Genomic DNA, 24,783 nt, shown 5'->3' on the forward strand with positions numbered 1-24,783 from the left:
TCCTCTCTATATTGTCTATTCTTTTCAACATTTCATCGAACCTTTTTTCCAAGTTCTTAGTTTCTTTACATTGGGTTATAACAAGTTCCTTTAACTCCCAGAAGTTTCTTATCATCCACCTTTTAAAGCCTACTTCAGATAATAGAACACAGTCCTTTTCCATCAGGGCTTGTTCCGTTACTGATGAGTCCTTTCCCATCAGGGCTTGTTCGGTTGCTGATGAGTCCTTTTCCATCAGGGCTTGTTCCGTTGCTGATGGGTTCTGATTTTGAGTATACTCGGCTGTTTTTTTCCCTTCATTGTAGATGAACCGCCTTTCTAATTAGGTTTCTGAGTCGACGTCCGACTTATTGATTCCCAGTGCTGGGATCCGAGCAACCCACTGTGGCGGCCTAAATAGCAGCGATAAGACTGATGGTGCTCTTCTGCCCGGGAATCTCTGGTCTGGCTTCCCTCTTGAGTCCGCAACAAGCGGCTCTGATTTCCCGGAGCCCCAAACTCCGGTCAGTAGGGGAAGCAGTCCCGTTGGCTCTGCATGAAGAGCTGTTGTGCTGAGAAGCCGGCAAAACTGCTGCGGCGGCCACAAGAGTCGCGCTGGCGACCCGTGGGGCTCCTCCACTGGGAATCAGCTGATCGGTGAGTGACGAAAATTTGTCTAAAGATGTGGCGTCGTCTCATTCTCTGAGCTTTCACTGGGAGCTACAATCCCGAACTGTTAGTGGTCGGCCATCTTGGATTGATCACCAAATTGTTTTCTTTGCAGAAAGCCAGATCATATGAAGCAGGACAGCCTCGATAGTAGAGACTGAGGTAACTCAGGAAAAGAACTCCCTTCTATATGCCCCCGATGTAAAAAGAGAAAACATTGGGAAAATCAATGCAAGTCCAAATTTGATGAAAATGGCAACCCTCTAAGTAATCAGAAAAGAAACTTCATGAGGGACTGGCCCCCAGCCCTTCTCCAAACTGGGGCAATGCCAGATAGAAAGCCCACAGTCCTCTCTCTCAGAGAAGTCACCACTGGGAGCACAGGACTGGACTTAATCTGCTCCAATGAATTAGTGCTAAAAGAAGGAGAAGACCCTAAAAGGGTTGCAACCAAGATCTGGGGCCCACTTCCTCTGGAAACAGTAGGATCAGTCCTAGGGCAATCAAGCCTATCCAGTAAAGGAATTAATGTTCTCACTGGGGTAACTGATAGTGATTATCAAGGTGAGATATTAGTTATGATGGAATGTAAAGGTCTGCATATTCTTCCCCCTGGATCAAAGAATAGCTCAGTTACTACTCTTACCATACTGGCTCCCCAACATCCAGGGAAAGGAAAGGGGAAAGGGAAGTTTTGGAAGCACGGGAGCCATAGGAGTATGTTGGAACTAATTAATCACTGAGAAGAGACCCATGATTACCTTAAAAATTATAAATAAAAATTTTCCTGGCTTATTGGACACAGGGGTGGATGTTTTAATCATTAGTGATTAAAACTGGCCAGAAACTTGGCCTTGGGTCACTTAGAAACAAAATTGTCAGCATTGGGGAAGCACACACCGTCAAGCAGAGCACGTGCCCCCTAACATGTTGTGATTCAGAGGGAAGAAAAGAGTTTACCACCTCTAATCATGCCCAACCCCATTAACTTTGGGGGGAAGGACGTATTAACACAATGGGGGGGTCACTTTGCAGTCCCTTTTTAAATAATGGCCACTGTTGTTAATCCTCCCCTACCCCTAACCTAGGTCTCTCAAGATCCAGTTTGGGTAGAGCTATGGCCTTTAAAGGGAGATAAATTACAACAAGCCGATGAATTAATTGAGGAGCAATTAAAAGCCAACCATGTAGAACCATCTACCAGCCCTTAGAATTCACCCATTTTCATCATTCCTAAAAGGTCTGGCAAATGGAGACTTCTGCATGACTTACGGACTATTAATCCTAATCTGCAACCTATGGGGCCTCTTCAATAGGGGCTCCCTTCCCCCAAGGTGATTCCTCAAGATTGGCCTATAGTCATTATTGACTTAAAAGACTGATTTTATGATATTTGCCTTGCAGAATGAGACAGAGAAAAATTTGTGTTTACATTAACAGCTATCAATAATGAAAGGCAAGCTCACCAATTTCATTAGAAAGTGCTTCCTCAGGGGATGCTGAACAGTCCTACCATGTGTCAGTATCATGTAAATCAGGCTTTGCTCCCCAGAGAAAAGAATTTCACTAAGTTCTCGTGTTGTATTTTTCAACTCCATAAATTCATTTGTATTCCTCTCTATATTGTCTATTCTTTTCAACATTTCATCGAACCTTTTTTCCAAGTTCTTAGTTTCTTTACATTGGGTTAGAACAAGTTCCTTTAACTCCCAGAAGTTTCTTATCATCCACCTTTTAAAGCCTACTTCAGATAATGGAACACAGTCCTTTTCCATCAGGGCTTGTTCCGTTACTGATGAGTCCTTTTCCACCAGGGCTTGTTTGGTTGCTGATGAGTCCTTTTCCATCAGGGCTTGTTCCGTTGCTGATGGGTTCTGATTTTGAGTATACTCGGCCTTCTTAGGCTGTTTTTTTCCCTTCATTGTAGATGAACCGCCTTTCTAATTAGGTTTCTGAGTCAACGTCCAACTTATTGATTCCCAGTGTTGGGATCCGAGCAACCCACTGTGGCAGCCTAAACAGCAGCGATAAGACTGATGGTGCTCTTCTGCCCGGGAATCTCTGGTCTGGCTTCCCTCTTGAGTCCGCAACAATCGGCTCTGACTTCCCTGAGCTCCAAACTCTGGTCAGTAGGGGAAGCAGTCCCGTTGGCTCTGCATGAAGAGCTGCTGCGCTGAGATGCCGGCAAAACCGCTGCGGCGGCCACAAGAGTCGCACTGGCGACCCGTGGGGCTCCTCCACTGGGAATCAGCTGATCGGTGAGTGACGAAATTTTGTCTAAAAGTGTGGCGTTGTCTCGTTCTCTGGGCTTTCACTGGGAGCTACAATCCTGAGCTGTTAGTGGTCAGCCATCTTGGATCGATCTCTCAATATTCAACATTCTTAAAGAAAAGAAATTCCAACACAGAATTTCATATCCAGCCAAACTAGGCTTTCTAAGCAAAGGAGAAATAAGATCCCTTTCAGACAAGCAAATGCTGAGGGGATTTGTTACCACCAGACCTGCCTTATAAGAGCTCCCGAAGGAAGTACTAAATATACAAGGGAAAGACTATTACTAGCCACTACAACAGCACACTGAAGTATACAGACCAGTGACACTACAAAGCAATCACATAACCAAGTCTGCAAAATAACCAGCTAGCATTATGATGACAGGATCAAATCCACACATATCAATATTAACCTTAAATGTAAATGGGCTAAATGCCCTAATTAAAAGACAGAGTGGCAAGCTAGATAAAGAACCAAGACCCATTGGTATGCTATCTTCCAGAAACCCATCTCACATGCAATGACACACGTAGATTCAACATAAGGGATAGAGAAAAATCTACCAAGAAAAAGGAAGTCAGAAAAAAAGCAAGGGTTGCGATCCTAGTTTCTGATAAAACAGACTTTAAGCCAACAGAGATCATAAAAGACAAAGAAGGGCATTATATGATGGTAAATAGTTCAATTCAAAAGAAGATCTAACTATCTTAATATGCACCCAACACAGGAGCACCTAGATTCACAAAGCAAACTCTTAGAGAACTTCAAAGATATTTAGATTCCCACACAATAATAGTAGGAGATTCATTGACAATATCAGACAGATCATTGTAACAGAAAATTAACAAAGATATTCAGGACCTGAACTCTGCATTGGATCAAATGGACCTGATACGCATCTACAGAACTCTCTACTCCAAAACAACAGAAATACATTCTTCTCATCATCACATGGCACATGCTCTAAAACTGATCACACAATTGGAAGTAAAACACCCCTCAGCAAATGCAAAACAGCTGAAATAATAACGGAGAATCTCTTGGACCACAGTGCAATCAACTTAGAAATCAAGAGTAAGAAATTCACTCAAAAGCATACAATTACATGGAAATGGTAATTGTATTACAATTCCATGAAAGACTTCTCCTGAAAGATTTTAGGATAAATAATGAAACTAAGGCAGAAATCAAGAAGTTTTTTTGAAACTAATGAAAAACAAAGATATAACATACCGGGATCTCTGGGACATGTCTAAAGTTGTATTAAGAGGAAATTTATAGCACCAGATGCCTACATCAAAAAGTTAGAAATATCTTGAGTTAACAACCTAATATCACAACCAACAGAACTAGAGAATCAAGAGTAAACAAATCCTGAAGCTAGAAGAAGACAAGAAATAACCAAAATCAGAGCCGAACTAAAGGAGAGAGAGAGAGACACATAAAGCCGGTCAAAAGATCAGTGAATCCAGGAGCTGATTTTTTTTTAAATGAATAAAATTAATAGGCCACCAGCTAGATTAATGAAGAAGAAAAGAGAGAAGAGTCAAATAAACACAATCAGAAATGGCAAGGGGGATATTACCACTGACCCCCACAGAAATACAAACAACTATCAGAGAATATTATGAACAACTGCATGCACATAAATTAAAAACTCTAGAAGAAATGGATAAATTCTTGATACCTACACACTCCCAAGAATGAACCAGGAAGAAATTGAATTCCTGAACAGATCAATAATGAGCTCTGAAATGCAGGCAGCAATAAGTAGCCTAGCAACTGAAAAAATCCCATGACCAGGGGATTCACAGCTGAATTCTACCAAACGTACAAAGAAGAGCTGGTACCATTTGTACTGAAACTATTCCGAAACAATGAGGGGGAGGGACTCTGCCCTAACTCATTCTATGAGGCCAGCATCATCCTGACACCAAAACCTGGCAGAGATACAACAACAACAAAAACTTCAGGCCAATATCCTTGATGAACATCGATGCAAAAATTCTCAACAAAATACTGGCAAACTGAATACAACACCACATCAAAAGGCTTATCCACTACAATAAAGTAGAGTTTATCTCTGGGATGCAAGGCTGGTTCAACATATGCAGATCAATAAATGTGATTAATCACATAAGCAAAACTAAAGATAAAAACCACGTGATTATCTTAATAGATGCAGAAAAGGCTTTTGATAAAATTCAACATCTCTTCATGTTAAAAACTCTCAAAAAAACTAGGTATTGAAGGAACATACCTCAAAATAATAAGACATGACAATAATAATATATGACAAACCCACAACCAATAACATACTTAATGGGCAAAAGATGGAAGAACTGTCCTTGAAAACAGGCAACAAGACAAGGATGCCATCTCTCACTGCTCCTATTCAGCATAGTATTGGAACTTCTGGCCAGGGCAATCAGGCAAGGTAAAGAAATAAAGCACACTCGCATAGGAAGAGAGGAAGTCAAACTATCCCTATTTGTAGATGACTTGCTCCTATATCCAGAAAATGCCATCATCTTAGCCCAAAAGCTTCTTAAGCTGATAGGCAACTTTTGCAAAGTCTCAGGATATAAAATCAATGTGCAAAAATCACTCCCATTCCTGTACACTAACAGCAGTCAAGCCAAGAGCCAAATGACGAATGAACTCCCATTGTCCCATTCACAATTGCCACAAAAAGAATAAAATACCTAGAAATACAGCTAATTAGGGAAGTGAAAGATTTCAAAAAAATAAAAGAACTACAAATAACAAAAGGAGAACTGCTCAAATAAATCAGAAATAACATAAACAAATGAAAAAACACTTCACACTCAAGGCTAGGAAGGAGCAATATCATTAAAATGGCCATACTGCCCAAAGTAATTTATATTAATAGATTCAATGATATGCCTATTAAACCATCATTGACATTCTTCACAGAACTAGAAAAATATTTTAGAATTCACATGGAACCAAAAAATAACTAAGGCAATCCTAAGTAAAATGAACAAAGTTGGAGGCAAACCATGCTACATGGCTACAATAACCAAAACCATATGATACTGGTATAAAAAGAGGCATATAGACCAATGGGACAGACTAGAGAAGCCAGAAATAAGATCACACACCTACAGTTATATGATATTTGACAAACTTGAGAAAAACAAGCAATGGGGAAAGGTTCCCTATTCAACAAATTGTGCTGGCATAACTGGCTAGCCATATGCAGAAGATTAAAACTGGACTCTTTGTTTACATCATATAGAAAAATTAACTCAAGATGGATTGAAGACTTAAATGTAAGACCCAAATCTATAAAAACCCTGGAAGACAACCGAGGTAATACAATTCAGGACAGAGTTACGGGCAAAGATTTCATGAGAAAAAAAGCCCATTAAAAAGTGGCCAAAGAATGTTAACAGACACTTTTCTTTTCCTTTTTTTTTTTTTGAGATGGAGTTTCGCTCTTGTTACCCAGGCTGGAGTGCAATGGTGCAATCTCAGCTCACCGCAACCTCCGCCTCCTGAGTTCAGGCAATTCTCCTGCTTCAGTCTCCTGAGTAGCTGGGATTACAGGCATGCGCCACCATGCCCAGCTGATTTTTTTGTATTTTTAGTAGAGACGGGGTTTCATCATGTTGACCAGGATAGTCTCAATCTCTTGACCTCGGGGTCCACCCGCCTCGGCCTCCCAAAGTGATGGGATTACAGGCGTGAGCCACCGCACCCAGCCAACAGACACTTTTCAATAGAAGACATGCATGTAGCCAACAATCATATAAAAAAAGCTTAACATCACTGATCATTAGAGAAATGCAAGTCAAAACTACAAGGAGATATCATCTAACACCAGACAGAATGGCTATTATTAAAATGTCAAAAAATAACAGATGCTGTTAAGAAATTTGTGGAGAAAAAGGTATGCTTGTACACTGTTGGTGGGAGTATAAATTAGTTCAGTCATTGTGGAAGACAGTGTGGCAATTCCTCAAAGCTCTAAAGACAGAAATACCATTTGACCCAGCAATTCCATTACTGGGTATATATCTGAAGGAATAGAAATTGTTCTATTGTAAAGACACATGCACAGGTATGTTCATTGCAACACTATTCACAATAGTAAAGACATGGAATCAATCTAAATGCCTATCAATAATAGACTGGATAAAGGAAAATGTGGTATACATACAGCATGGAATACTATGTAGCCATAAAAAACAAAGAGATCATATCCTCTGCAGGGACATGGATGGAGATGGAAGCCATTATCCTTAGCAAACAGATGCAGGAAGAGAAAACAAAATACCACATGTTCTCACTTGTAAGTGGGAGCTAAATGATGAGAACGCATGGATACAGAGGAGAACAACACACACTGGGACCCGTCAGGGGGTGGAGGGTGGAAGGATGAAGAGGATCAGGAAAAATATCTAATGGGTGCTAGGCTCAATATCTGGGTGATGAAATAATCTGTACAACAAATGGCCATGATACAGTTTACCTATGTAACAAACCTGCACATGTACCCCCGAACTTAAAAGTTAAAAAAATACACTGGAAGCTACACATCACATTCAGGATAGGACTGCCCCTGGGGAAGTGGAAAGGTGAATGTAAATGGAGTGAAGGTCAAGAAAACCTCCATTTTTTTCTGTAAAGGTTTCATTCCTTAAAAGAAAGACAAAGTCAATATAACTAAATGTTAACAACATTGAAATCTGAGTAGCGGAAACACTGGTGTTTGTTATATTTAATGCCAGGGACATTGCAGGTACTCAATGAATATTATTTGTTGAATGATTATGCCTTTTTGTTTTAAAAGTTTCTCCAACAAACATACACAATTCTCAAATTAACAGAAAGTGCTACAAAAGCAAAGAAAAGATAATGAAGTGAGGTGGGAAAGCTTGAGAAATCCTTGTGGAAAGAGTGACATTTGATCTATATAGATGTATACCAACATACATGAGGTGCAAGCTAAAGACATAGTTGTACCTCCATCTTAATGCCCTAAGGTTCTGGGTGAGTATCTAGAAAATGATCTTGAACGTTTAGTCCTTTCAAATACCGGGTCCTCAATTTTGTCTTCCAACAGACACTGAGCGGTGCTGTTGTCAAAAAATTCCTCTCTATCACGGATTTATAACTTCAATCTATAGACATCTCCACAACTAGTGTGTCCTGTGGGCCAAAGTGCTAGGGATTGGGGATGTAAAGGTGAATAGCCTCAGTTGTTCTGTGGTAATTATAAACTGCTATTGTGTTCAGTGGCTGAGAAAGTTGCAAATGTGAATTTTACATTTCATAGGCGAGCACTGCTGTCACAGAAATGTCCAGTTATAGGGGCGAATGGTTCTGAAACACCCACTCTCACCATGAGAACCCCTACTCCACGACCTGGCCAAGGATTAGAGCAGAAAACACCGAGCCCCATACCCAACCTACTGTTAGGTTGTCATAGCATCCTTAGGCCCCTATGGCTATAAAAAGCCGAGAGAGCCTAAATACCGGTCATTCCGCTTGGACCTCGGTCAGGTGTTCTAAGCTCCCTGGGCAAGATGTGTCAGCTTATTGAAGAGGCCTCTGTTATTGTGAAGGAGTGAGTGTACTTGGGATGAAGGGAATGTGGACCCTCAGGACTAAAAGCAGTGGAAGAGGCCTGGGAGGTGGGGCCTGGGTGGGCGGGGTCTGCTCTGACGTCACGAAGCCCCTGATGGTCGAGGAGACCGTGGGCGCAGGCTCTGGAGGCCACAGCGGAAGAGCGGAAGGAGGTGAGCCCGGAAACCCTCGGCCAATGAGAGAGGGCTGAGGCGGGGCTGCTACCGGGGCTCTGCGCGGGAACGCTAACCTGGTCCGGAGCCAGCCTCGGTCTCAGCCCCGCGGACTACCTTTCCCGAGTCTTCAACCCTTCAGGTGAGGACGTGCGGCTTCGCGGAGCCAGAGGACCATGGGGACCGGAAGGCGTGGGGGTCGCGAGGTGGGGATGCCGCGCCTTCGGGAGCCAGAGCGGCCGGGGTTGGGGCTGGCGCTTCGCGTCTGCACCGCAGCCCGGCCCGGCGAGTCCGCCCGCGCCTTTGTCTTCCCCCCGGCGCCGCCCTCTGCGCGCGACGCCGAGCCCTCCCGGGGGGCCGGCCCCTGAAAATAAGGCCCCGGGAAGGGGAGGGGGGACGAACCCTTAAAGCGGCCGGTCCGCGGTAGCTGCGGCTCGGAGGCTTAGAGGATGCGGAGTTTGGGGGCCGCCAGGAATGGGCCCTCTGGGGCTGGGCCCTCGTTCCCTCTCCTCCCATGGCCGTTGGGCTGGGCGCCCGACAACGCTAATAGTTACTTGAAAAAGTATGCCAACTGCTCCTGACAGACTGGCCTCTGAGCCCGGCCCCGCTGTTATTTATTTGTTAGTTCCATTTCCCAGCGCCGAGCTTGGAGTCTGATCGCTCGGCAGAGTAGGGCCTTAGGGTAACCTCGACGGAATGGAGGCAGGTTCGGCACTTCTGGCTGCTTGGGGGCCTCTCCATTCTACCCCGGGCACTAGACGAAGTGTCTTACTCCCCCAGGGTGGGGCCGGGCTCGCGCACCCGAGCTCTGCCTTGCGATTTCCGGGATATCCTATTGTCTCTTCTGGACAGACTCCGGACGCTCACAGGGCACCAGGCATTCGGTCAGGTCCACAGTCACGCACCTCTGAGCCTCATCTCCTTGCATCTCTCTCTGCAGAGAAAAGATGGTGAAAGAAGACCCACTTATGTTTGGTTTATTCCATTTTGCTGTAGTCCTGGGTCTGATCCTAGTTAACTGTCCCTTTTGATAGCGTTTACAAACCGGTGCCACAAGGAGCTATGACACGTGTGTTGTAGTGTCTTAATGTACTGTCTTCTTTGGGGATTTAAAATAGAAATAAATTAGTACAACTTATGCCACTTTGTTGTGTGCTGCTCTCCATGTCCCAAGAAAAATGCCAAAACCCCAAAGTAATAGAAAGCGAAGATGCTCAAATAGTGCTATCTCCTGTTACAAAATCATTACCTGGTTAAAGCCAGACTTTTTTTTCCCTTCTATTCCTGTCTGGTCTTATGCTTCTATTACCTCCATTTTACCCTTGCTGTGATTTTAAGAGTAAGACCTATTGGCTCTGCGTTTCTAGAGCATCTTGGTTTCTGGGGCGTTCTGATCCAATGGCATTTACTGCCTATCAGAAATGGCTAATGCTGTGGAGTTTAAATTATACTAACAAAAATATGTCTTTTCTAAGATCTGTTGTTGTTTGTTCTGTTGAAAATGAGCAGGTAGAATACACATTGATAGGAAACGTGAAAATTTTTGCTTGTGACCCCTTAGTCCAAAGATAGTTCTGCCAGGTGAGTTTTCTTAAAAATCTTTTTTTCTGGCAGGGCGCAGTGGCTCACTCCTGTAATCCCAGCACTTTGGGAGGCCGAGACGGGCTGATCACGTCAGGCCAGGAGTTTGAGACCAGCCTGGCCAACATGGTGAGACCCCTGTCTCTACTAAAAATACAAAAATTAGCTGGGCATGGTGGTGCACGCTTGTTTGTAATCCCAGCTACTTGGGAGGCTGAGGCAGAGGAATTGCTTGAACCCAGGAGGCGGAGGTTGCAGCGAGCCGGTATTGTGCCACTACAGGCCAGTCGGGGCGAGAGAGTGAGACCCTGTCTCAAAAAGATAAAAGTAACAATTTTTTTTTTTTTTCTTTTCGGTCTATCTTCTAGTCAAGATGAGTGATAAACCAGACTTGTCGGAAGTGGAGAAGTTTGACAGGTCCAAACTGAAGAAAACTAATACTGAAGAAAAAAATACTCTTCCCTCAAAGGAAAGTAAGTCATGGGGGTTTCTAGTAGAAATAAACATTGGAGAAAGTTAACAGGTTCGGTAAATCTTCTAGTAAATTTTTGCCACAAAGTAAGCAATAATTAGAGCACCATGGTATTTAATGCAATGGGTAAAACTATCAAATAGTTTTCTTCTGGTTTGCACATGATGGGCCTAGTAGTGATGGGGCAATAAAAAACTAGTTTCTTGTTTGAAAATGATTAAAAACCACATTAAAACCAATCTTGCAATATTGGATGTAGCACTAAAAGACATTTAGATTTTGTCCACTTTGGGGTATTTGGTATTTTTCTACATTTAGAAATTTTAGTCCATAATATCATCCTTAAAGAACCCTGTAGAATCTGTAGTTTTGGCCTTCTATATATGATGACAAGATAAGGTGAGATAACAAATGTACTTCTGGGTATACTCAAATCTCTCAGATTCGAGAGATCGGTTCTGCCCTTTGGAGTTACAGCCTGATGGAGAAACTCTAAGCATATTCACAAAAGCTGAGAGGCCCCTTTTGTTATATCAGTTTTGTTTGAAAGTTGCAACATTAGTTAAAATTATCTGAAAGTGTACACTTTCCCGACTATATAGCGATAAATAAATCTGAAGAAAGTTCTCCGATTACTCCTCGGTCTTGAATAATCTGAAAAAAAAAATGGCAACAGCATTTGGAAAAACAAATCTTACAGTTGATGTAGTTTCTAATTGGTAGTTCAGGTGGTTAGTGTGCACATACATGCATGCACACACCACACTGTGAGTTTCGTGGTTAATGCCTTGGCATTCCAAATTTAAAGCATGTATGGCAGCCTTCAGTGACTTACAAAGAGTTCTTTTGGAAGAAGCTGAACTTAGGAAAAGACTTTTGTAATTTTTTGTTTCTTTTCCCCCCTAGCTATCCAGCAGGAGAAAGACTGTGTCCGAACATCATAAAATGGGGATCTCCTCTCAAGAGCAGATTTCAACATTTCCTGACGGTCTTGGTTTTAGGCTTGTTTTTTTGGTAAACCTATGTGTTTGTAGAGATTCCAGGCATCTTCTGATTTCTTCTCACCTATATTTCCTGGCTAAGAGGTCTGGGGTAGTGAATGTTTCCTTAAGTTCCTTTCTAAACTTCCCATTGGTATGTAAATTCCAAATGGCAGATGCCGTCAATAATCTTGCCATTGATGACAGTTGTATGTGTAGTCCTTCCACCTCATACAGGATAAGCCAATTTTAACCTTCTACAATGGGTGCCTCAGTTGTTTCATAGTCTTCATGAAGTTGCATCCTTTGGCAGCATCTTACAGTTTATTTTCACCTCCGATGTAGCAATAAAATAATAAATATGATCATTATCCTGTGACTCTTGTAGTTCATTCCCGGTAGTATTCTAAGGAATGAAAAGTACATAAGGCTACCTTTTCAGCCAAACAAAATGGTTGAAGGAAAATTGTTAGCAGATTATTCATGGGGGGAAATAATCAATTCTGTCCAGGCCCAGTGAGTCCTGACCTGGGGATGCTAGGTGCTCTTTCTTTAGAGTTGGAACCACAGAGTTACAGAACCTTGGGAGAGAAGGTCATGTGGACTAACCTCCGTATCTCAGAACAAAGAAATGAAGACACAGGGTCTCATGTGATCTGTTCAAGCTGAATAAGGGCTGGAGTTCAAGCTGGGGGCTCTCTTGCCTTCTGGAACCTTTTTCAGCTTAATGGGAGTTAATATCCAAGACTGAAGTTGGATGGAGAAAGGGACAGGAGGCACTTGCTAACAAGCACCATATTAAGCACATCACATTTTCTAGTGACCTGTAACACTGAACTTCTGATACAGTTTTTCTACTGAACAGAATTTGCTGTTTTATGAAGTAAACGTTTCTGCTATTCACGGTGAGCAAAAATGCTATGAACTGAACTTTGTCACCTGTGACCACCTGATTCATGTTTTGAAGCCCTAATCCCTAGTGTGATTGTATCTGGAGATAGGTTGTTTCAGAAGTAATTTAGGTTATGAAGTGATAACAGTTAGGTCTCAATCCAACAGGACTGTGGCTTTATAAGAAGAGACAGACCAGTCTCCAACATGTGAGGACACAGAAAGGTGGCTGTCTATGTGCCAAGAAGGGAGCCCTCACCAGAACCTGACCTTGCTGGACGTCAACTTGAGATTTCTAGAATCTAGAATTGTGAGCAAGTACATTTCTGTTAAGTCACTTAGTCTATGCTAATACAATAAGGAATATGTATAAATGCATGCATTTCAATTCCTCCCTTTAAACAATACTTTTATCCCTTTTTAAAAATTATTATTTTATTTTTATGGGACAGGGTTTTGCTCTGTCGCCCAGGTTGGAGTGCAGTGGTGCAATCACAGCTCACTGCAGCCTTGACCTCCTGGGCTCAAGCAATCCTCCCACCTCAGCCTCCCTAGTACCTGGGACAACAGGCACCTTCCACCACACCCAGCTAATCTTTTTGATTATTAGTAGAGGTGAGGTCTCGCTATGCCCAGGCTGGTCTTGAACTCCTGGGCTGAAGCAATCTGCCTGCCTCAGCCTCCCAAAGTGCTGGGATGATAGGCATGAGCCACCATGCCCAACCTACTTTAATCACGTGTATAAAAATGAATCACCTATAATCCCACCAAATAGAAGTATTAGGCATCCAGAATTGTGATCTATTAATGTACATATCTTCCTACAAAGATAGATTATACCTATTTGCAACCTCAAGTATTATCTTACCTCCCCCTTTCTAAGGGCTCACATTCTTAAATAATCACTTGGGTTACATGAAGTGGGAGCTGTTTTCTCTGCTATAGCTTAAAGTTTTCAAAAGCAAAACAGTAGGTGGGTCAACTTGGATCAACTGCCAATGAGGTGACACAGTCACAGGGCTTAGTGTAGCCAGAGGATTTGAGCCTTGAGGGTAACCATGTTAGTCACCAATACCTTAGCTCCTGCCTGAGGCTATTGTCCAGCAGAGTGGCTCAGCCCCTTGCAGTGATACGCTGCTTACATTGTGCCCAAACCTGCCTCCCTGTAATTTCTATCCAATAGTCCTGGGATTGTGTGCTGGAGACCTAGAGAGGGTAGTTAATCCATCCTCTAGAATTTGAAGTCAGCTGTTGTGTGCTGCCCCTATACTTCCAAGTCTTCTGCAGCTGACTCTTCTAAGATCCTTCAGACCCAAATTTCATAGATGGGAAACCATCCTGGTTGCAGATATGCTCAGATTTGCTCATTATCAGATCTCTGAATCCTGATAATGATCCTGTCATCCAACACATTTGCTCCCCTTTCTGTGTTGTCATTTGCACATTTGATAAAGATGGTATCCATCTATGATAGATTCAGCAACTTCTTCATTTGCAAACTAGTGCAGCTCAAAGGAAAGCATGAAGGTTGTCGGGTGACCTGGGGTTGAACAATAACTCATAGTCGGTTGCATCTGGTAGTTGTCCGTTTCATTAAAGACTTGGTATGCACCCTGTCAGTGTTAAACTGAGTTGGAGCAGATGAGAAGTGCATGGTAGGAGGTGAAAGACATGTAATTACTAACTGATATTCCTACAGAAACGAGATGGGAAAAACGGCAGTTGCTCATCCGCAGTAGTTTTGCCCCATGCTTCTCAATTACTTAATGTTGGGGTGCTCTTCTAGTCACTGAGTTTCCTTGTCTTTTCAATCAGGGTTAGACTTTTTTTTCCAAATGAGCAAAGATTGAGATTTAGGTCCCTGAATTCATCTATTATCTACAAAACTGGCAGTACTAGGGCTTTGTTGTAGCAGTTGCATTTATAGGGGAAGTAAAAGTCTAAAGTTAAATGATTGTCTTCCTTTATGCATCTACATCCTTTGAAAATCACTTGTCAACGGCTTTACACCTTTATTCTGTCCGTGTACACAGGCAGATACGACCTTAATTACTAAGAACAGAAAAGGATGAAATGTCGGAAAGAAAACATGCTGAAAGTGAAAAGAGGAAAAGCAGCCAAATAAAATTTCATGCCTGATTCATCTTTACAAAGGATAAAAATGTCTCATTCAGTATCATGGCTTAAAATTCCCATGAAACGGTACGGGCCAGTGAGTTTTAAAAACATTCTTAGAGTTTAATCAATGCATGTTCATACCTAATAAGAATATCTTGGCTTTGGCATCTTAAATGTGTAGAAATATGTTTGATTATTACCTTGATAATATTCTACCTATTTGAACTTGAGCAAGTGTCACTTGCTCAAGAGATGTTCTGAAAGGTAGTTGAAGTGTTCCCTGTAAAGCACTTAGAACAATGCCTGGCACAATCACCGTTCACTCGTGTGACTCTTTATTACTACAGCAACCCCTGGTTTAATTGACATTAACCAATATGAGTGTCAGCTATATAGGTGGTAATGAAAGGGAGTGAAATAAACTGGCAAGGTCAGAAGTGGGGTAAGTTCATTCAATCTTCCGCTTAATATGTGCCACGTGGACTCTACCAATGTTTAAGGGATTGTGATTTTCAGTAATCAAAATTGTACTTAAGTCCTTGACTTTGCCATTGAACTGAATATGTTTTTGTCCACAGTCATATCAAATGGTGAAGAGACATCACTAAAGAGCCAGGAAAAAATACTGACATTACTGGGTAGCCACTAATTAAAGGCAAAGGTATAGATTAATGGTATCATGAACATGTCTGAGATATAACTGGATATTTTACAGATGTAAACACCACTCCGGTCTCTGCAGCAGCGTTTTGGTGCAGAAAGCTTGTATTAGGGATTTCCAGAGAAATAAAACCAAGAGAACGTTCATCCATCTATCTGTCGAGAGAGATTTATTTTAAGAAACTGATTCATGTGATTATGGAGGCCGGCAAGTCCTAAGTCTGCAGGATGGGCCGGCAGCCTGGAGTCTCAGGTACAAGCTGACGTTACACTTTAAGTCTAAAGTCCATGAGGTCGAAGACCCGTGGGACAAACGATGTTGCAGTTCAAGTGTGAAGGCTGTCTGCTGCAGAATTTACTCTTGCTTGGGGGAAGTCGGTCTTTTTGTTCCGTTCAGGCTGTTATGGAGGGCAGTCTCTCTTACTCAGATCCCTTGATTTAAATGTTAATGTTACCCAAAAACACCTTCACAGAAACATTCAGAATAAAATTTGACCACAAACCCAACCAAGTCGGGTTATATCAATCTATGAAGTCAGGTTACCTAAATCTCTGTCCTTGCTTATTTGGGTAAAAAATCTCCCCCTGGTTGGGAAGACTAGACAAGACATAAAATTGGCCACCACAGAGCTAAATGTGGATCATCAGGTAATGACTGTAGAACCCTAACCTGAAAAGTTTTGCCACTTCCTGCTTCCCACTGTTTCTCTCACCAGTTTGCAACAAGGTAAACATATGCTCCCCAACTTACAATGGAGTTAAGTCCAGTTAAGCCTATCATAAAGTCAAATAATTTTAAGTCGAACCATCCCGAGTTGGAGTCCGTCTGTATTGGACACAGTTGTACAACACGGAATGGCTTTGCATATGCTTCAGACAGCTATTGCAACATAGAATTGAGCACAGGAATCGTCGAATTTGCTAACTGCTGCTTGAAAAAGCTCCCGTGTTTGCATGAGAAAATCATGTTCCTTGTATACCTTTGCAGGAAGGCTAACTTGATGCTTTTGCCTTTATACCTCTGAATTGATCACATTGCCTTCGGGGAAAGATCAAGCTATGAAAAGCCTTGCTGTGAAGGGGAGGATCCCCTCAGACTGTCTACCCTAGGTATCCACGCCTTGAAGGTGCCACCACTACAACATGAGAGAGGATGGCAGAGGACAATGTTCAAGTACTTGGGTTCTGGACTCAGACTGGTGTGGATTTGAATCCTTGCTTTTCCATTTATCAGCTGTGTTATCACTGGACACATTACTTAGTTACCCTGTGTGTTGTCTGCAAAAAATTGAGGCTGAGATGTCTACACTATAGAGGGTTACTGGGGGGAGTCAATGTGACAAGCAGACCATGGAGGAAACACAATCAAACATTCTCGTGGGTTTTCCACTGAGACTCAGACAGCTTTGTAGAGAAAGAATTTTTTTTAAAGTGCAGTACAGGAAAGGGGACTGTACCCAAGAGATCCAGAAGGACTGTGTGGACTAGCCACACAAATTCAGCAATTATCTCATAGTTTGTCAGGGGCCAGTGTCTTATCTAACAGAGGTTTATTCATTTATATGTTCATTCAACAAATACCTGAGCGCTACGACACTCACAACTTCCTGCATGATCTAGTTACCCTGGGAGGTACAGAGTCTTAAATTTGGACATGTTTCAGAATGAAAGCAATGCTATTAAGAATTACTCAGGGACAACAGGTGAAATCAGGACAAATGGTCACTATGCTGGGGAAAATGGCTGGGATTAGGAGAAATAGTAAACAGTCACTTTTTAAAGCTTTTTCTTTGTGCCCCCACTCACTTCCCCCTTACTCCAGAGTGACAGTCTATGATGAAAGAGGAAGAGCATTATATTGGGTCAAGAATCAGGACCAATCACAGTGTGGAGAAAGCCTTGTACTGAAGTAAGTGTTTTCATTGACCCAAATTACCATAGTGGGTTAATTTTGTCAGATACATGTGCTTGAAAGTGAAAAAAAAACCCCACAACAATCAAATTGAAAAAAGAAAAAGGGAGAGATTCATCCTAGCTTTCTTAATTGGTCACTATCATTTTCCTTAACTTGTGAACAAACGTGAATCTAAAAGAGCCAGTCTTTCAAGAAGGATCCCAGTGGCTGAGCCTAAATTTAAAATACAGCCAAGCTGCCATGTGCTGACTGGAGCTCACAGATGTACTATGAATCTCCCAAAAATCCACAGCACTATCTAACTTTGGAACTCTCAGAGCTCACCTGAATCAACCAACCAACCAACCAACCAACCAGAGCTCATCTGCCCCTGCCAATGAGGGCTCAGTTGTACTGGCCAATCAGAGCTCAACTGAGTCAACCAATCAGACCTAAGTCTGAATCCTGTATTTGCATAAATGGACTGTACTGGGAACTTGGATGGGAAGTTTCTCTATGAAAGCCATATCGTCTTTTTGTTCTCTGGAATTGCACCTTTGCTTCACACTGAAGCCTCTACCTCCCTGGTTTTTCACACCCTTCGCAGGAATAGTGTCTTACCTCCAGATTCCTTTTCAGAGAACCTTTCTTCACAGTATGATGCAAGAGGCAGGACACGTGCTTACTCACAGCTTTGGATTCACATCCTGAAATCACCACAATTACAATAAGGCAAAAAATCAAACAAAGAAATATAAAGTAGACAAAAAGCACAAACTAATTTTCTCCTCAATTTGCAAGCCTGAACAGCTAGGAGGGCACTTAATGGATCAGGTCAGGTCACCTGCTCCCATCTTGAGCCAATGGCTGAGGCCCAGGGCTGAAGATACATTCCTTGAGCCAGCAGAGAGTGGGGTTTGGGTGCTCTCATTGGATGCTTTCACCCTAAGTGATGCATACTCACAGGACATTAGGCTCTGCGTTGAAAAAGATTGTAGAATGGGAAATATTAGAATTAGACAAATGTGAACGCGTTAGAGTACTTACTTCAGTTTCTAGGAAGCTTGAAAAAGATGTGTTCAATGAATTTCTGATTTAGCAATTTCTGCGCTGTGGGTTTCTGTTATGTATTTAAATGAATTCTATAACAGACGCCATGATGAGAAAAGAGTGTATGAGGTCTCCTTGTTCCATTAGTAAAGTTTGTCTCTGTTTGGTGTTTTTAAATGGTTATTTATTGCAGTAAACATTTTCCCTTATGTGTGTGTGTGTGTATCGTGATTTAATTAACAGTATTTAAGGTACAATTTTTGTAACCACGTTTATAAATGAGCTGCTCAGATTTTTCTTTTTTTAGTATGCATCCTGAAATGGGAATCAACAGCATGTTACTTTATATTTTCTTGAAATAAATTTTGTCTGCCGGGCACTTTAGCTCATATGCCCGTAATCCCAGCACCTTGGGAGGCCTAGGCAGGAGGATCGTGTGATTCTAGAGTTTGGAACCCTGCTGGAGAAACTAAAGAAAACCCGGTCTTTCAAAAAATAAAAAATTAAAACGTTAGCCGGACGTGGTGGCACGTGCCTCTACTCCAGGCTACTCGGCAGGCTGAGGTGGGAGCATCACTTGAACCCGGGAGACACAGATTGCAAGTGAGCTGAGATCATGCCACTGCACTCCAGTCTGGGTGACAGAGCAAGATTCTGTTAAAAAAATTTTTTTTTTCTCTGTAAACCGGGAACAATCTTATTAGGAATAAGTGACCTGATCTTAAAAGTCTGAGAGGAAGCAGCATTGGAATTTCGGATGGTACCTTCCTGGTGATCTCCATGTCTTCAATTCTTCTTAATCGTTAAATCCTCGTTTGGTTCACTTTCTGGGATTTATGTTTTGCATTCATGTATTTAAGAAATGTTTCTGAATGTATTATCATATATTCTTGAAGGGTATTTAACTTATTTCCGATTTCATAGATTGAATTTTTCTCCATAAGAAGGTTTCTTAGAGAACTGGGCTAGTGTTTTTTTTTCACCCAACATCGCTTATTCACCAACAGTAACATTCAGAGTCTTTTGGGGATCAAAATACTGTTCAGAAAAGAGATTTAAATTTCATACACATTTAAGGATTGGAAATGCTTTTACAAGCATCTCCACTGTTGTTTGTGTTGTCTGCTTGGAGACTGTGCTTTGGCCATTGTTCCTTATCCACATTCACTGAAGGTGTTGATCGCAACTGAACACAGGAGCCAGACCGTCAGGCCCTTTTATGCCCAGGAGCCCTCGGCAGCCATGTTAGGGAGTTCCTGCTCAAACCAGGCTGGCTTAGCCCAGGATAGCAGTACATTCTGAGATGCACCCGTCTCAGAATGGTCCACACGTGGCCACAGTCATTCCTCCCGCATAATGGACTTGGGCTCAGGAGGTCAAGCTCTTTCCAAGGAGCGTGAGCTGAAATTGCTAACCTTTGGGAGTTTTCAGTGACCCCTTTGGAAATGCTCACAGCGCGGCATAGATCAGCTGAGGATGGCTGATGTGCCCTGTGGGCCATCTATCTGTGTAACTTTGAGGTAGGCCACAGGGGCCACTTAGGCCGGCAGACACCCACTGTGATTGGTTGACATGATGCCAAGCAACGGGATCATCCAATCACCCTCAAGGCAGTGAGGTTTGCTGACAGGCTCTTTGGGAAACACTTCTTCGAACCAGATGTCGAGTTGGCCTGTGACATAGAACCACGCGGCCACTCCAAAATGCCCCGCCCCCAACCTTCCCAGGTGCCCAATTGTCATCGTCTGTTCTTGCCATCTAGCTGTCGTTGCCTCCGCCATGGCTGAGCCTTCCTCTAAGCCAACCTCTGAGGAAGACCAGAGCACCCAGGAACCCACAGAGGCCAGCCTCTCGACGGCCCAGAGGCAGGAGAAGTGAGGGCACCGAGGGTCCCGGAGGCGCCATGCCAACCGCGGCGGGGACAGCTTCCGGGACAGCGTCATTTTAAAACAAAAAACTCACGGTGATTTACTGATATGAATTCAGAGATTGTTGTGTACAAGTTTCTTCTGCCTTGTACCAAACTAAGAGAAGGATTGGCTTGCTAAGAGTTCAAGCAGATTTATAAAATTATCGTTTGTAGAGGGGACTGTTCAGAAATCCTTTACTAGGCTTCTGTCTTGGAGCTTACCACATAGGATGTTATCTAATAGCAAACATGAGGCTTTCTGTCCTTCTAAATCGTGAACCGATTTATCAGGAGTAGAACAAGTAGTCTGTTAAAGATACACCTGCCAGCCTGACCTTTGAAATGACAGTTCATTCATGACCTTTATTTCTTCAGTTTTTCTTAATAAGCTTTTGTTGTTTTTTCCTGCAACTGACTTTTACTTAAATTCATTTAAGGCATGTCTTCGCATATATTATCACAGGCTATCTTCCTTTTCTGAGACAGAGTCTCGCTCTATCGCCAGGCACTAGGCTGGAGTATAGTGGCGTGATCTTGGCTGAGTACAACCTCTGCCCCCCGGGTTCAAGCGATTCTCCTGCCTCAGCCTCCCGCGTGGCTGGGACTACAGAGGTGCGCCACCAGGCCCAGCTAATTTTTCTTTTGTATTTTAGTAGAGGTGGGGTTTCCCTATGTTGGCCAGGATGGTCTCCATCTCTTGACCTCGTGAGCTGCCTGCCTCGGCCTCCCAAAGTGCTGGGATTACAGGCGTGAGCCATGAAAGCTATCTTTCTAAATTGAACGTGGTTTTCATTTTTGGAATCTATTTCTCTTCCTCAGGGAGTTCCGAGGAGATTTAAGGTGATATTTCATATCGAATATCTCTTAAACTCATTAGCCATTTCCAGCTTCTGAGTTGTGATTTGTGGTTGCTGTTTCGTTTTCCTGTTTTTATTTTCTTCTTTTTTTTGGGGGGTGGGGTTTAAACCTGGTCAATGTTGAGTGTGGTTATATGTTTTAAATGAAAGCACCTTTCCGTTTCTATTCTCGGCTTGGAGGCTGTGGTATGGCCATTCCTCGTTCTCCTGATTCACTGAAGATGGTGATCAGAACTGAAGACAGCAGCCAGACCGCCAGGTCCTTTTCTGCCCAGGAGCCCTTGGCAGCCGTATCGGGGAGTTCCTGCTAAAGCCGGGGTGGCTTAGCCAGGGATAACAGTAGATTCTGAGATGGGTGAGAACCGGTCCACACGTGGACACGGTCGTTCCTCTGGCATCCGCATAATGGCCTTGGGCTCAGGAGGTCTGTCTCTCTTCATGGAGCATGAGCTGAAATTGCTGAGCTTTGGGAGTTTTCAGTGACACCCTTCAAAGTGCGCAGGGTGTGTCATGTATCAGCTGAGGAGGGCTGATGCGCTTTTTCCCGGTGAGGCATCTGTGTAAGTGCCTCCGACGTAGGCCACAGGGGGCGCCTAGGCCGGCAGACGCACGCTGTGATTGGTTGACAAGATGCCAAGCAACGGAACCATCCAGTCACCTTCGATGCAGGGAGGTTTGCTGACAGGGTCCCTGTGTGACTTCATCCACTTGATCCAATCAGATGTCAAGTTGGCCCGTGACGTGGAGCCATGCTGCGTACCCAAGCGTCCCCGCTTCACAATCGCCATTGTCTGTCCCCGGCGACAACCGCCATTGCCTCTTCTTGCCATCTAATGGCCGCTGCCTCCGCCATGGCTAGAACTTCCTCTGGGGAACAAGTGATCACCCAGGAGCCCAAAGAGGCCAACTCCACAACGGCCCAGAAGAAGAGCAAGCAGAGGAAGCGAGGGCGCCGAGGGCCCCGCAGGTGCCACGCCAACTGCCGCGGGGACAGCTTCGCCACCTATTTCCGCCTGGTGCTGAAGCAGGTTCACCAGGGCCTCAGCCTTTCCCGGGAGGCCGTGAGTGTCATGGATTCTATGGTTCACGACATACTTGACCGCATCGGCTCCGAGGCTGGTTGCCTGGCCCACTCCGTCAAGCACGTGACCATCACCGCCTGGGAGATCCAGATCGCCGTGCGCCTGCTGCTGCCGGGGGACATGGGCAGGCTGGCCGAGTCCGAGGGCACGAAGGCTGTTCTCAGGTACACCAGGAGCAAGTGAGCTACCTCAGGAGCCCGTGAGCACCACCGAAAGACCAGTGGCTCCCCAAGGGGGGGGGACCCCAGCGGAGGTTGGGGTGGGTGGCGTTCTTTCGATTTCGGGTCGCGGGGGAGAGCATGTGCCATGTGGCGTCCTGCGATTTTTCAAGCATTTCTCCCTCGGTACTAGACACTGTCAACTCCAATATATCTGTAGTGCCATTCGCTCTAAGGAAAAGTAGTGGGTTTTTCCTCGATCCTGCTTCATTTCCTCAGTTTCCTAAATGGTCGTTTTTATTAGTTTTCTTTCTAGGTTATCTTTATGGTGATGTTATCAATGTACTGATCTTTACCCTTTTCACTCTCGTTCTCCTGCGACTGGATGGCGGAATATTTCAGAACTTCAGTATATGCCCTACAGCAACAGAAAAAGTGAATACGCTGACAGAAGAACCAAGGTAACCCTCCTAAACGTTTTCAACATTTCTCCCAACACGAATCCAAGTAAATAAGCAAATGAGGCCCAGTTACACCGTACATATAGCTAAATAAAACTTTCAAGAATCCACTCATTTTCCCGCTGCCTTGACTCTGACATCGCTATTGCAGTTCATTCTTTTTTTTTTTTTTTTCCCTGACAATAATCTTTTCATTTCTTTTTAAACAGAAACCTCCGTTAGTTCCAGGTTTGTGTCAGTGGGCTTAGGGAGAGTCCACGCAAACAGCTGATGCCCTAGTATCCAGTGGTGCAGGCAGTGAGCAACAGTCAGTGTCCCAATGTGTGGGGCGTGACTGAGGCTGTATCCACAACCGCTTTCCTGTGATATTCACTCTGGTGTTTCAAGGGACAGTGCTGTGATTCTTTACCTGACGTTTTAGTTTTCAGTGTTTGTAACCACGGTGATTTAAGGATATGAATCCAAAGCTAGGGGTATTCTATGTTCCTTGCCCCTGGCATCAAGTTATGCAGAGCTTGGTCAGCCTTTAGGAGGAGTAAGATGACACTTATTTCCTCCAGAGATTTGCTTATTCATGTTAATGTTAGTATAGGCTGCTTTTCATTGTGCTTTCTTCTGGGTCCCAGGTCTTTGTATATTTAGCATTTTCTTCTATAAGTGTATTGCAGAATTTCAGAGCAGCTGGTGGCTTTCTCTTTGCTTTTCATTTAAATAGATTTCCAGCAGTCCGAGCATGTGGACAAGAAAACCTACGCTGGGATTGCCACCCATAGGAATTTATTATTTTGTGCCTTGAAGCTCAGTCTGTGGTCATTTCTGTTAAATGATTCCCACAAAGTTTGAAACATCTCATAAACAACCCTTCTCGTTTATATGCAGAAACCTGTCAAGGATGGTACACTCAGCCAAACCATGAAAGAAAAGCTGGTAAATCACAAGAATCAAAATTTTCTTGGGCCCCTCAGAAGTGGGAAATAACCACCCCAGGGGGACCCAACACACAGCCACATAGATTATTCTACCTTTGAGGGGAGGACCGCTTGGTCAAGATGGAAATGAGCGCAGAGCAGGATAGAAGCCAGAGCTTCCCTGAGTAAGTGCAGACGGGTACGGGTAGAAGGTCACCTCCAGAGCTCCACTTGGGATCCAAAGAGAAAGGATGTAGAATCAAGAAGTCCTCTCACCGGGATTGGTTGTTTTCTGTTTTTCCAGACTGTTGGAAACATGTTATGAAAATAGTTGAAGAAAAATGCTCACCTCGCCAGGAGACCAAGAAACACCACCACGAAATCTGCTGCAATGAAATCCCTCTGCAGGAGGCCGACAAGTGTTCCTACCTGTCCACACAACAATCTGAAAACCAAAGATGCTTTGCAGATCCCTGTTGTTTTCCAGAGACAGAGCTGTGTACCTGATCCAAAACACCACACCCCACTCAGTCAATGAATTCTCATTATGCTCCTTGTTTTGCTTTAAAGTGCCAACTTTTCTGTCAAGTAGGACATAGAAATAAATTTCGAAAGTTATCCTTGCATATCTACTGAGTAATTTGATACGTCTTTTTCAGAAACCAATCCACTGGGATATTTCACCGTGGAGTGTGTGTTTTGTATCTGCAAATTCAGAAATCAAAGAGGAGCATTAGTAACACAGGGCCCACGATGAACTCTGGTCGGGCTGTGGAGAGTGGAGAGTGGGAGTTCAAGGGGACTGATGCCGACGAATTATAGGAAGAAAGAGCAAAAGGGTAGTTTGATGGGATGATGGGAAGAGGAGGTTCACGCCTTTGGTACAGCATTTCGGTGGGTGATTGAGAAGCAGGGGAACCTAGTGGGCAATCCTGATGTCTTGCTGTGGCTTACTGAAAACACAAAGTAAGGAAAATGTCTTTACTGCTTCAATAACCAATGAGAAATACCGATGTAGGAAAAATAGTAGGAATAAGAGCAATAGAGTCCAATCAGTCTTTCTGTCAGCATT

General features: G+C 43.5%; 2 protein-coding genes across 9 annotated transcripts; both read left to right on the forward strand.

Moving 5' to 3' along the window:
- The first annotated feature begins 8,662 nt into the window (after positions 1 to 8,662).
- On the forward strand, positions 8,663 to 12,094 carry LOC100399201 (thymosin beta-15A). Of its 5 annotated transcripts, none has more exons than XM_078363344.1 (4): positions 8,663 to 8,896; positions 10,305 to 10,400; positions 10,640 to 10,744; positions 11,650 to 12,094. In XM_078363344.1, the coding sequence occupies exons 3-4, from the start codon at positions 10,645 to 10,647 to the stop codon at positions 11,685 to 11,687; spliced, it is 138 nt and encodes a 45-aa protein (XP_078219470.1). In that variant the 5' UTR covers positions 8,663 to 8,896; positions 10,305 to 10,400; positions 10,640 to 10,644; the 3' UTR covers positions 11,688 to 12,094. The 5 variants fall into 5 exon arrangements, with proteins under 5 accessions (XP_078219470.1, XP_054106772.1, XP_002763180.1 ...); XM_054250797.2 differs by having other exon boundaries at positions 8,663 to 8,832; XM_078363345.1 differs by lacking the exon at positions 8,663 to 8,896 and adding an exon at positions 9,089 to 9,252.
- On the forward strand, positions 11,650 to 24,337 carry LOC144581095 (histone H2B type W-T-like). Of its 4 annotated transcripts, none has more exons than XR_013531634.1 (6): positions 11,650 to 12,924; positions 14,648 to 16,502; positions 17,215 to 22,348; positions 22,745 to 22,803; positions 23,683 to 23,730; positions 24,016 to 24,337. XR_013531634.1 is itself a non-coding variant. In XM_078363338.1 (4 exons), the coding sequence occupies exons 2-3, from the start codon at positions 21,852 to 21,854 to the stop codon at positions 22,779 to 22,781; spliced, it is 534 nt and encodes a 177-aa protein (XP_078219464.1). In that variant the 5' UTR covers positions 11,650 to 12,924; positions 14,648 to 21,851; the 3' UTR covers positions 22,782 to 22,803; positions 24,016 to 24,337. The 4 variants fall into 4 exon arrangements, 1 of the variants encoding a protein (XP_078219464.1); XR_013531633.1 differs by having other exon boundaries at positions 14,648 to 14,816; positions 15,448 to 22,348; XR_013531632.1 differs by having other exon boundaries at positions 14,648 to 22,348.
- The last annotated feature ends 446 nt before the right edge of the window (positions 24,338 to 24,783 follow it).

This window comes from Callithrix jacchus, chromosome X, assembly GCF_049354715.1.
Source record: "Callithrix jacchus isolate 240 chromosome X, calJac240_pri, whole genome shotgun sequence".
Taxonomy (NCBI): Eukaryota; Metazoa; Chordata; class Mammalia; order Primates; family Cebidae; genus Callithrix; species Callithrix jacchus.

Coding starts and splice junctions, on each gene's coding strand:
- LOC100399201 (XM_078363344.1), top strand. CDS start 10,645: ATGAGTGATAAACCAGACTTGTCGGAAGTGGAGAAGTTTGACAGGTCC. Junction 10,745..11,649: donor TACTCTTCCCTCAAAGGAAA/GTAAGTCATGGG, acceptor TTTCCCCCCTAG/CTATCCAGCAGGAGAAAGAC.
- LOC144581095 (XM_078363338.1), top strand. CDS start 21,852: ATGCTGCGTACCCAAGCGTCCCCGCTTCACAATCGCCATTGTCTGTCC. Junction 22,349..22,744: donor GGCACGAAGGCTGTTCTCAG/GTACACCAGGAG, acceptor GGAATATTTCAG/AACTTCAGTATATGCCCTAC.